A 13210-nucleotide genomic window follows, 5' to 3' on the forward strand; every position below is an offset into this window, starting at 1 on the left:
ACTATTTAAAATAACACTGCAAATATGTAGTATCTATAAATAAATAACAAATGATGTGCAAGTCTTCTGCAGAGAATTATAAAACTTGATTGAGTGACTTTAAAGAAGATCAAAATAAATGGAGAGAAATATCACGTTCATGGATTGTAAGACTCAATATTTTAAAGATGTCACTTACTCCTCAATTTATTTACAGATTCAGTGCAATCCCAATTAGAATTCTAATACATTTTAGTTTAATTTAATTCTACAATTTATGTCAAAGTGCAGGGGCTGGCCCGGTGGCCAAGTGGTTCAAGTTCTGCGCGCTCCACTTCAGCGGCCAGGGTTTGCGGGTCTGGATCCTGGGTGTGGACCTACATCACTCACCAGCCATGCTGTGGCAACATCCCACATACAAAATAGAGGAAGGTTGGTACAGATGTTAGCTCAGGGACAATCTTCCTCAAGCAAAAAAACAGGAAGATTGGCAAAAGATGTTAGCGTAGGGCAAATCTTCCTCAGGAAAAAAAAAAAAAAGTGTGAAGGGCTAAGAATAGCCCTGGAAGAATAAGAAAAAACTCGGAGAACTTGATCTACCAGTTATCAAATATACTATAAAGCTATAATAATTAAATCAGTGTGGTAATGGCCCAGTGGTAGACAAACAGACCAGTGGAACAGGATAGAGAGCACAGAATAGAGAGCACAGAAACAGACACATGCATACAAGGAAACTTGATATATGATACAGAGAGTTAGCAGAATAGTGGAAAAGGACAAACTTTCAACAGATGATGCTGGGACAACTGGGTATCCATAGGAGGGAAAATGAATTTTGACCCTTACTTCACATTGTACACAACATTTATAGGCGAATTAATGACTTAAATGTAGGCGGCAAGTTATTAAGCTTTGAGAATATAATCTAGTACAACATCTCCATGATCTCGGAACAGAGAAGGCATTTCTTTCTTTTTGTTTTTTATAATGATATTATTGTCAATCTGTAAGGACATATGAGATCATCTTACAGAGGAGGAAGATGACACCTTGAGATGTTAAGTGATTGGCCCCAGGTCACACAGCTGGGACCACGGCTTTCAGGATCCCTGAACTAGAAGGATTTCTTTAAAAAAAAAAAAAGGCACAGAAATCACTAAAGACAAAGCAAATGCTCGTAAATCTGACCACAATATATTTGACACTAAAATTAGAGTAGTTCACCATAAGGAGAGGAAAAGACTAGCCATTCAGTGGGAGAAGATATGTGCAATTTACATAGCCACCAAGGATTTATACTCAAAATATACAAAGAACCTCACAAGTCAATAAGAAAACCCGTTAGAAAAATGGGCAAAAACTCTGAACAGGCATGTTATAAAGGAAGATTTCAAAATGGACTGTATACATAGGAAAAGATGTTCAGACTTATTGACAACCAGATTGTTAAAACAAAGTGTGAATATATCAAGTGTTGGAAAGATGTGGAACAATGGGAATTCTCATACTCTAGAAAAACAGCAGAGAATTATCTAGTAAAGTTGAAGATAAACAAGACTCTCTGGCCCAGCAATTCCACTTTTAGGTAATAACCTAGAGAAACTAGTGCACATATGTGCCACCAGACATGTACAAAAATGTTCATAGCTATATTGTTGGATATAGCTAAGAATGCAAAAATGCCCAAATATCAATCAATAATTGAATGGAAAAGTATATTGTAAGTTGGTCATATAATGGAATATCATACAGTAACGAAGTCATAGCTACATGCACTAACATGGAAGACTCTTAAAAATACAATTTTGTTTTATGTATTCTCATTAAGTGTGTGATATTTCATAAATTTTAAGTGTTAAGTTAAAAGAGCATGGCACTGAGTTGGAGAAAGCACCCTTCCCTGGGCCTTGTCCTGCTCTCGCCCTCATGGCGTGGGAGTTCTGTGAGCGTTGGGGGATGGTGACTTGGGTCTAGCTGATGATGCTCTAAAGAGAGGAGCCATCAACTATGGCTACAGCGAGACCCCTCCGGTGCTCTGAGGTGGGCTGTACAGTGAAGGCATACATGTAGAGGGAAACATGTGGGTAAACACATGTGAAGCACCCCTTTGCGGCCATCAGAGCCATTATAACGGAGGACACTTCGCAGGTGGCAAGCCGAGTCTACTATCAGGCCCACGTCCCTTTATTCTTTGTGATTTGGACATTGAAAGTTAAAAATCCAGAGTCATTTGGATTTTGAGACTCTTGAAGCTAGTAGCATATTGATTACAGATATTTTGTAAGTTAATTTTTGTAAGAAACAGTTTTCACAGTAAGTATACATTTCATAGTAAATATTCGAAGAAAAGTATGTTTCTGTGTACGAATCAGAAAATATACATCCTGCCCGGTCAGCCAAACTATTCTATTTATCTTTTTATATTTTTCACAAAAGTCATGTCATTGCAGGCAATGGACACTGGAGAAATGACATAAATCATTTACAAGATGCTGGGCGTGTGCATGTGTGTGCATGAGAGTGTGTCATCATACATATGACACTCTGCACTACAGAAGGTCTACGCTTACCTTATATGCCTCATCACTGACAGCTTTGATGTTGGCTTCTCTCCATCTTCCTGGTACCCCGTCAACTACCTCGCGATAGTTCACATAATAGCCAGTAATTTCAGCCCCTCCAGTCTTATCTGGTTGCTTCCATCCAAGAACCATTGAGTCACGAAAACTTTCAAGACAAGTGATATCATAGGGTGGAGATGGTGCCGCTGTTGCAATATGAATAGCTAGTGAGTAGGCAGAAATGCATCTACATACATTTAACTCATTTTATTGGTGCCATGCATAAGGGCACTAGGTCTTGCAGTATAAAAGTAAAATGTGACATTGATCAGTAACTTGGCATCTGATTTGGTGTATGAGAAGAAAAATTGACACACAGCAAAAAGTGCACTGCAATTATTATTCCAAAGATAAAAAGAACCTGCCCTCCACTTCCAGGGAGGAATAAATTTTGAAATACTACTAACAGCAAGATGGTGCAATACCTTAAAAAATGATTCTATCCCCCATAAGAAAAAATATTTTCCCCAAGATGTATATTTTTGGTTTTTTGTGTGGTTTTATTTTTATTTGCTCCCTGAGAAAAAAGGTAATACGTATATCAATTTTTGCCTCAAGTCGTTTATTGAGAATTTCCATATATTTCCAAACGGTTAGCATTTCACCATTCAGGCACACGTCTCCTTGCGAGACCTTACAGTTATACAGATTTGGCCTGCACACGGGAAAAATCTTATTTTGAAGCTCAGCTAAATGTCACCTTTAAAAAAATTGTTTTTAAAAACAGGCACAATCTGCCACGTGATTTTCTCTTAGTATACAATACTTTTTGTCACATTATTTTTAACCTGATGTTGGAATATTATTCATATAGCACAAAATACTATATAGCTGTCACTGTATTTACTAGTGCCTAGACAGAAAAATATTTGGAGGATATTTTTAAAATGTTCCTTCATTTACGTGGCTTTGCTGATCAACTTTTCACTCAACTACTGAAATTATAGTTTTCGATAAAGAAAGAGGGTGAGGTGGTCAAAAGAAATCCATCTAGATATGCGATAACATTAAAAAGAATTGTCTTAATATTTATTTGGATTATCGGAGATAAAGGAACTATTCATTCTTATTCAAAAAGATTCTCAGAACAATAAATATTTTTAAGATAAAATACATTTGTTTCTCTTTTCCTGCTCTCACCAACCTTTCATTCTTTACATTTTAAAAAAGCTTTCTTTCTCTCTATTTCAGAGCAATGTTGAATATGAATATCCATCTCATCTTGAGTTGAAGTGACAAATGAAGACCTCCTCAAAAAAAATAAAGGAGGTGACAGAAATTGGGGGTGGGGTAAAAATAAGGGATGGATGAGAGGCATGTTATAATTTATCAGTATATGCTTATCATTTATTTTTATTTGATAAGGAAGACATCGTCTCTTAGAATACATAAGCCACAAGTATCAAATATCCCAGTCAGAAAATTCTTAACTTATTGATAAATACTCTTAAACAAATCAGTTCTGGGAATGTGGATCATATATCATAGAATATAGCTATACGTGACTATAAAACCCTGTTAAACTTTTCATGGCAACTCAAAGAGATAATGTTACCTATATTTATTTGAATTAAATGTGAAGGGTAATTTGAAAACCTGAGGATGAACAACCCAAGTTAATAACTATGATCTTGATAAAATGTCATGTCTTTGTGAAATATTTTTCCTATACATGTACTGAACCTGAATATTTCAAAAGACCTCACATAAGCCATGATTATCAAATCCTTCCTATTCTCATCTCCAATTCTCTTAGCAAAATGAGGCAAAAGGTGTGTATCTGCCTGAGAAACCACAAAAGACTCTATAACCAAATTACTTTAAATATTCTGTTGTCATTAAGCACAACGAATTTTGTAAAAAAGCCAGATCATACAAAATTACTTTTTATAACTCGTTAGACAAAAGTATTGCAAATGGATAGCTGAAAACACATAAAATTAAGAATAAACATTGATGAAAGTGAGCACAGATGGAAGAATGTGATCTAGACAATGAGAGGTGAGGACACTGATGGAGACACATGGAACAGTTTTACTCTTTCAACTCTCACCTATATCCTTCTTCTTTTTCAGAGGGTCAGACTTACTTTTCCCCTTAAGAGCTGCTTTCTGTGGTGATGGGGTAAGCTCTTCCTGAACTGTTTCACTTACTTTACTCACTTCTGTTTGGCCCAGGTTGTGAGAGCTACTGGGTAGTGAAGGTTTGTTAAGTTTGCTACCAAGCAAAGCATCTTTCTTAAAGGTTGGCTGGGAGGTTTCATGCATGCCTCCCCTGGAGTCTGTTAGTCCACCAGGTGTATCATTCAGTTCAGGCCACACATCTGGAGACACTCCTCCCCCTACAATCACCAGATAACAACAGAAACCCTTAGAGCCTGGACACAGTATAAATTGCTCTTATTTAATAGAACAAAGAGAAAAACATTAGGACCACAAACAGAACAAAACAATCTTGGTTTAACAGAAATCACTTGGATTTGCAAGAAATATGGAAAGCATACATTTCACATAATTTACTCCAAGGAAACATTTCAACTTCTCCATATTCTGGGAAAAGAAGAAAGGAGAACAAAAAACCACAGACAGAATAGGAAACATTTTGATTTGCAAAACCCAAGTATATACAAGAAAAAGCAAATCTCAGACATTTCTTGAAAGAGTAAGCCCTATTATTCAACAGAATGCAGGGAAAAAAGAACATAAAGTGCACAAGAGACATAACATTAAAGATCCTGATTTCATAACAGTTAGAATTATGTACACTACTGAAATATTAATGGTCTGTACCTCCCAACCTCAAATAAACATGTTCACTATTGTCCATATTACAAGGAATGTTAAAAAGTAATATGGAATGCTAACTGAAGACAACTGATATTAAATAATCTTTCTCTTTAAACATGTGTTACTATAATACGGATTTCATTTTTATTGCTCTGAACTACTTGGGTCCCTTCTCTACTTTATCTAAGATTGAGAGGTATATCATGTACATACATATAATTACTTTATTACTGGTTTTATTCTGTTAGTTACCTTGCAAGCAGAGATGAAATATATGATTAAGCAACCACATATGTCTTGCACAAATTTTAGAGGAATTTATAAAAAGCATGTTAATGTGCTGTTAGTGAAAACAAGCCAGGCTCTGTTGCAGATGAAATAGCTTTTAGGTACAAGATGATCTGTGTTATGGGTGATATACCACTTCATGGAATCAGATGGCCCTTCACATTCCCAGGATGAGGACTAAGTTAGAACGGAGTTTCACGCAAGGGGAAATATTTGAGGAGACTCGGACTTGTGAAGATGAAAAGGCTACGGATGCACAGAATCTGGATAAGTGATGAGGATCTGTAAAATGACAGCTATGGAATGTTAGATGTCACCTGGAGTCAGAAAAAATGATCATCTGAGGATGGAATCATCGAGCAATATTAGAAGCTTGAAACAATTTCTGGAAAGGATGGTATCTTCCTTTGTAACTTAGAAAAATTTATTTTTTTCCTTCAAAGTTATGCATACGGGACTTACCAATAGCAGCTTTTACTTCAATCGCTTCTGAATCCTGTGAATATTCGCTAAGTCCAGCCGCATTAACTGCTCTGACTCGGAAAATATAACTCTGACCAGTAGTCAATCCATGACAAGTAAATCTAAAAGGAAAGAAAGTTTTTAAAAGCTTCCCTAGGTAGAGGCGTAATGTACAACATGATGACCATAGTTAATACTGTTGTGTAATACATAGGAAAGTTGGTAAGAAAGTGAATCCTAAGAGTTCTCATCACAAGGAGAAAATTTGTTTCCTTTTTCTTTTCTTTTTATTGTATCTATATGAGAAGATGGATGTTAGTGAACCTATTGTGGTAATCATTTCACAATATATGTAAATCAAACCATCATGCTGTATGCCTTAAACTTATACAGTCATTTATGTCAGTTATTTCTCAATAAAATTGGAAAAAAAACACTTTCCTAGGAGGAAAATTAGAGAAGATAATTGTTAGCTTAACTGAATGATCTGGCTTTATGAAAATGATTCACTTTTTAAAAGGAAGAAAATGTAGAGAGATCCAGGTAACATGTACTTCAGACAAGAAGGCAACTAAGGCAATTTTTTAAACTCACTCTGTCAGTGAGGAGTCCTGGTTTTCCCCTGAATAAGTACCTTAACCTTTCTGAGCCTCTGTGTGCTCATCAGTAAAATGGGGATAATAATGGATACATAATAGTTTTTGTGTAAAGATTGGCCATAAAGTATTTACAGTACCTATTATAGGGCCTGGCATATAGGAGGCATTTAATAAATAATAGATAGTATTAATAACATTATTAATGGCTATTTCAGGTATATCCTTATGGCTATAAGGCATTGGCTGCTCCTTGTCACAGAGGCCTAGTCACTGCCTCCCTGCCTGCCAGGGAAGGTACAATTACTCGAGAAATAACACTACAATCTGAAAATAAGGTGAAAAATGGACTCCAGAATTACCATTGAGATATAAGGCTCCAATAAAGAGGTGTAAATCCATGGGCAGTTTCACACATACAACAACCTCACTCTTTAATGGCTATTATGGCTATACATAGCTGTTTCATGAATCACTGTAACATTTTAATCCCTCTTAAGGACTGTAATGAGAGGAAATAACAGGTCTGCTAAGGACTCTATGACTATTAGCATGTTGGAATATTTAATAAAGTCAGCCATAATTTAGGCCAATCCCTCAGGTCAGCTCAGTTCAGTGATATTTATTGAGTGCTTCAGTGTTCCAGACACTGAGCTAGGTATTGTGAATACTAAGAAGAATAAAAAATGGCACCTGCCTTTGAGCAGCTCCCAAACGTTTGTGGAAAAACAGACTCTGCCTACCCTCTGTGAATGTTTCTAAATAGTTCTAGGAAAATGTTGGGAACCCAGAGTAAAAGTTGAGATCCACAAACAGGCCAAATGATCTCTTGCAAAACACATTGCCTTCTCCCATTAATTGGTTTGTCTCTATTCTCTCATATTCTGCAAAAGAACCAACTCATCCTGTGAGGGTCCTTGGACTTAGAAGTGGTCAAACCAGAAGGTGCTTAACGAGACTGTTTAACAAGACAATTTTTAGGGGCAGATCCCCTCTCAGACTGTCCTAAATCAAAAGAGGCTCAGAGTTTGGGTGCAGGCCAGAATTCACCATCAACTTGCACAGCTGGTTGATAAAATATTTGAAAGCAAGAAAAAATAAACCTCCCCACATTAGAAGCAAATACAAAGAGGTGGCAAAGTATCCTGAATGCCTTTGTTTTGGTGTTATTTATGTCTCCTTAGCACTGGGTTTAACCATGCTGATATTCAGAATTTGTAAAATGGTGATACTTTTTTCTGTTCATTTAAAATGCCTAGGTAATTTATGTTAGCTAGAGCCTATTAGATTCTTGGAAGCTAGTATCACATTGGATATTAAACACCAGAACAGAGGGGTAAAAAGGACAAATAGCATAAAGGAAAAGAACCAGAAAAAAGCCATAAAATGAACTCTTATCATAGCTGGCATTATGGAAATCATAAGTAAACTTTTATGTTTAATTGTAAATTCATTAGGATATTTAAAGTATAATGTTTAAAAACAGTCTCCGTCCACTGGATGTTTGTATTGCTGTATGGGTCCTCGGCTATGTTTCCTCTTGGCAGCCTCTGTGGCTCTAGGGTCAGAAGGTCCCCCCCAGTATACACACACGTGAGGTTACCGTGAGCCCTTCACTGGGTTGTTGTTGCACGGCTCCCACTTGCCAGAGCCAACAACGCTGGACTCGATGTAGTACCCGACCAGCTCTTTAGCATCCTTGGATTCCTCCCATGTAACTACCACTGACGTATCTGTGTTTCTGCTTGGGATGATATTGCTTGGGGCCTTGGGAATATCTGAGAAAAGAGGAAAATGATGATCAAACTCAGGTGGTTTTAAAAATTCATGCTTATCACATATGCACAGACACACAAACATATATATTTTATACAAATAATCATGTCAAACATGCAGTTGCTTTATTTTATAATAGATTTGTTAAGGTAGAAAATTAAAAAGTAAATATGTTAGTTTGGGAGCATAATGAAAAACTAAACACCCATGAACATATCAACCCACTCCAGAAAAAATACATTACCAGTACTGCTGAAACGCCTGGATAAGTTTACTTTTCATAACTTTGTAATTCATAACAATGTTTTTGTTTAATGTATTAGTCAAGTAGAGTCATCAATTAAATTTATAATATGAAAGAAGGATGTCACCATTTTGACTTCTGCATGTATACATATATATTCTAATGAGATTCTTGCTTTGGATTTTCTCCTGAATTGAAGTAAAATAAGTTTACAGTTGCTCAACCAAACTTTATACTTACCAAGTTTGTCCCCTACCACAGTCACTTCTGTTGCCTCTGAGGGCTCACCAACTCCTGCTGAATTAGAACAGCGGACGCGGAAACGGTAGGATTTCCCCTCGGCCAAGTCGAACAGAGCAAAGCGGGGAGACTTCACAGGGAGCTCCGTGTTCACCCGCTGCCAGTTCTCTGTCTCTGCGTCACACTGCAGCCAGAACAGTGAAACCCATTGAAAGCACAGCAAGGATAAATGGGAACTCTAGGCCAGGCATCTTGCAGCTTTATTTACCTGCCAACAAACTATTAACTGTTATTCGAGTTGGACTGGAGAAGAGATGTGGAGGAAATGGGGAATGAAGCATCTGAAGTCCATAGGATTGTCTAAATCCAAATATGGCTTTGTACTGTTGGACAAACATGCAACTTTAATACTTCACTTCCTTTATTAACTAAATAAGGTCACTGAGTTACTTACAAAAGTCCTTAATTTATTTAGAAGATAGTTTGGGATCAGATCTTTTCTAATTCTTAGTGTGGGTAATTAAATTTAATATGTTAGGTTAGTTACTTAAACTTTCATTTCATTGTTATAAACTTTATTATTTTGAATGTTGTTTAGTGACTCATAACATCGTTCAGGTCTATGCTCAAATATCACCTCCTCAGAAAGGCTTCCTTGGTTACTCCCTCCCCATCACCAATCTAAGAGTTCTTTGCTCCTTTCCCATCACTTTCTGTCGCTTACCCTGCTTTATTTTTCTTCAAAACACTTATCACTATTTGAAATTAAATTATTTATTTGTCATCTCCTCCACTGGAAAGTAAATTCCAACGAAATGAGTTCAGGGAGCTGTCTTGTTCACTGCTATACCCCAGAGCCTAGAATTGTATCTGGCACATAGTAGATAATCAACAATTTTTTTTCTGAATGAATAAATTTTTCTGAATGAATGAAGGGATGAAGTTTGTAAAAGATAAAGAAAATATTCTTTTTTTCTAGCCCATATTTTAGAATAAATGATGGGAAAAACTAAACAGATTCTATTCTTAGAATTAAAATGATCTAGAGCAGCTTTGAAATCCTTGAAAGAAGGATGTGAGAGTAAAACCGAGCTTTGATAGAGAATAGTCTAATAAGAAAACTATTGGCAGTCTTCAGTAATCCTTCTCCCTCCTATTCTAATTTTTGACCCTGTCAAGGTCAGCACGAGTGATTTTGCTACAGAACTTTTGAACAGTTTCAAGAGACTTTTTCAGAAATCCAAACCTTGTGATAGACCGACCAGCTGTCAAGGATGATACAGTCTATGGAATATAAATTTACCGGTACATCACTCATCATAATCTTCATCGACTTGAAATGGGAGGCAATATGGTGTGGCGAAAAGGACCTAGAAGCATCGATTCTGGTCCTAGCTTTGTCAATAATGAACTACACGACCTTGGGAAAGTCACATGAGAGCTCTTGGTTTCAGTTTTATTATCTGTAAAATAAGAAAATTTGACAAGGTAACCTCTGAAGTCCCTTGCAGTGCCTTATGTGACAATGTGTCAGTTGTGCGTGGGAGGGTAGAGAGGATAAATTCTCCCTAAAGCATCAACCTGCTGTCCACTGAAGACAAAATTCTCCCAGACCTTTAATCCTTTAGTTTATGGCTTCGATTCATTTTGACATATTCTCCCCTGGGGAACACATAAGCAATTATCAGTCATTTATACTTTCATAATTAAAACAATAGCTGCCTTTCACTGTGCCAAGAACTTCATATGCCATTGTCACTCTCTAATCCTTTCAACTACGCTCGGAAGCAGGTGTTGTGGAGTAGTATTGTGCGGTTATCAAAGCTCCAGAGAAGAGTTAGGTTTGAGAACATTGAAAGATAGCAAAGTGTAATAGTTGGATATACGGACCTGAGCCAGATTGCCCAGGTTCAAATCCTAGCTCTGCCTCTTAGTAGCTGTAGGACCTTGGGCAAATTATATACCCCATCAATGCCTTAATTTCCTCCTCTACAAAATAGGCATGATGAAAATAAGTGTTTCCCTCAAAGGGATATTGTAAGAATTAAGTGGGTTAACATGTGTCGAGTACTTAGAACATGGTCCATAGTAAACATCAGCTATTTTCATTCCTGCTGACAAAAAGAGAGCTATGAAGTGATAACGATCCTTGTCTCTGACATGATCAGATTTTTGATAGGGGAATGAGTGGAAGAGCCCAAGACGTATGACAACTAATGAAAAAGTTTTGGGCTAAAAAGAACACAGTAGGATAGGGGGCTGGGAGTGTGGAGACTTGATTCATCTGATTCCCTTGCTAATAAATTCCTCAATTTCAACCATTTCAGGGCTCATGGACATTGTGCAACTGGTTGTAAGCCTCGAGCCACGAAAGGCAAGCTCATACTTTATGTGCACGCAAATCCTAGGTAAAAAGTTCCATGAAGAAGCGTAAACACGGGGATAACTGAAAAGGCAATACTGCCATGGGTGTGAACATTCTGGGGATGGAAACTCGCCACACGACAAGCATGTGAAACATTTCCCTATAGAAAGGTCGACGTTATTAGAAGTGGTTCATCAGAAATAATTTGAGACTCAGCTCGGGGGAACGGTTTGACATTTGGATAGTTCTGTAAATGTGCCCCAGGTCTCCGGACGTGTTCTGCTCCCCCAACACTTCAACATCTTGGGCGTGTTGTATGTATCGGCTGTGCCTGAACAGGCCTCCCTACCCATGCTGCACCCTTAAATGTCCTCTCTGTTCCATACTAATAGACACGTTGGTAGAAGAATACTTAAACTTTTAATCAAGACTCATGTATTTAGGTCTAGGGAAGTTACAGACCTTTCTGGAGAAATTAGATTTTATGTGACCAGAGGAAATGTTCAACAGAAACCAAAGTTGACTCATCTGAAGAAAATGCTTCAGTAGTAGGTTGTTACTGTGTCATTATTATAGGAAAGATGGTAGTTACTGTCACAGAGCTTATTCAGAACTCTCTTCCTGTGGAGTGTTTCAAAAAGATTCAGTGGGGGTGTATATTAAACACACCAGGAAGTGAACATTTATCACTCTATTCTTGCCCTCTATTAAAAAAAATTCAGAAAAATTTTCTTTAAAAACTGAGAATGCTACTCAAGTTATATTTTATTTGAGGCTAATATCTAGAAAATAAAAAAATTAATAAAGATATAAATTTTTAATATTATTTTGGTAAAATCAGAGTCTCTTGGAAGATGTCCGTATAGCATGCTGAAAGATGATCCATTTATTGTTACCAATTTGCTAGCAATAAGAAGGAAGTGAGGCATGCTCCTCAAAGACATGAACTAAACATCCTTATCAAAGAAAAGTAATAAATAAAAGGAAACCGCAGACCCTAGCATTTTCAATCCAGTATAATTTTCTCAAGAGCCACTGATTTGAAATAATTAAAAGGCCATAAAAATAGTTGTATATTGCTTTTATGTTTTTACCTAAATTGCGCAGGTTTGCACACACCTTATACCTATGCTATCTATTCTCTTGTAATAATTGTCAGGGAAGGTGGCCCCACAAGTGTTCTAAAATTGAATAATCAGAATAGCATTAAGGATAAAAGAGAGAGGCTTTTAGGAAAATTAATTGTGCTCCATAATATTTTTGCAAAAAAAAAAGACCTTTTCTAGGATTTTGATATGAAAGTAAAATGTAAAGTAAATGATACTTTCAAGCTATTGCACAATTTTATAAAAACTGTCAGACAAAGACAAATACTGTACGATCTCATTTATACGTGGAATCTAAAAACAAACCAAAAAAAACCCAAAAAAACCTGAACTCATACATACAGAGAACAGATTGGTGGTTGCCAGAGGCAGGAGGATGGGCAAAATGGCTGAAGGGGGTCAAAAGGTACAAATTTCAGTTATAAAACAAATAATTCATGGAATGGAATATACAGCATTGTGACTATAGTTAATAATACTGTATTGTAAAAAAATAAAATATTCAAAAAAGTACAAACACCTATTTCATTTATTGTTCTAAAAAAATGGTGCATAGCTGCCAATAAAAATGTAAATGTTCTAACATATAAGATAAAATAAAATTACTTTCGTTTCATTTTTTTCAATTATATTCTAATCAAAACTTTCCTAACAAATGGATTTTGAACCTCATTTTATTTATTTTTGTTGAGTGAATTTGACATGTAACATTGTGTAAGTTTAAGGTGTACAACATGTTACTTT

At 36.5% G+C, this 13210-nt stretch overlaps 1 protein-coding gene across 1 annotated transcript in view; it reads right to left on the reverse strand.

The window, feature by feature from the left end:
* MYOM1 (myomesin 1) overlaps positions 1-13210 on the reverse strand; it is a 137899-nt gene that overhangs the window by 51247 nt on the left and 73442 nt on the right. The window contains exons 16-20 of the mRNA XM_004421019.3: positions 8996-9179; positions 8339-8513; positions 6140-6261; positions 4657-4944; positions 2553-2749 (exon numbers count right to left, since the gene is read on the reverse strand). Of these exons, the coding sequence (XP_004421076.2) occupies positions 2553-2749; positions 4657-4944; positions 6140-6261; positions 8339-8513; positions 8996-9179 (966 nt within the window). The remainder of the gene's footprint in view (positions 1-2552; positions 2750-4656; positions 4945-6139; positions 6262-8338; positions 8514-8995; positions 9180-13210) is intronic.

This window comes from Ceratotherium simum, chromosome 14, assembly GCF_057802395.1.
Source record: "Ceratotherium simum simum isolate JZ-2026a chromosome 14, ASM5780239v1, whole genome shotgun sequence".
In the NCBI taxonomy this organism is placed as follows: domain Eukaryota; kingdom Metazoa; phylum Chordata; class Mammalia; order Perissodactyla; family Rhinocerotidae; genus Ceratotherium; species Ceratotherium simum.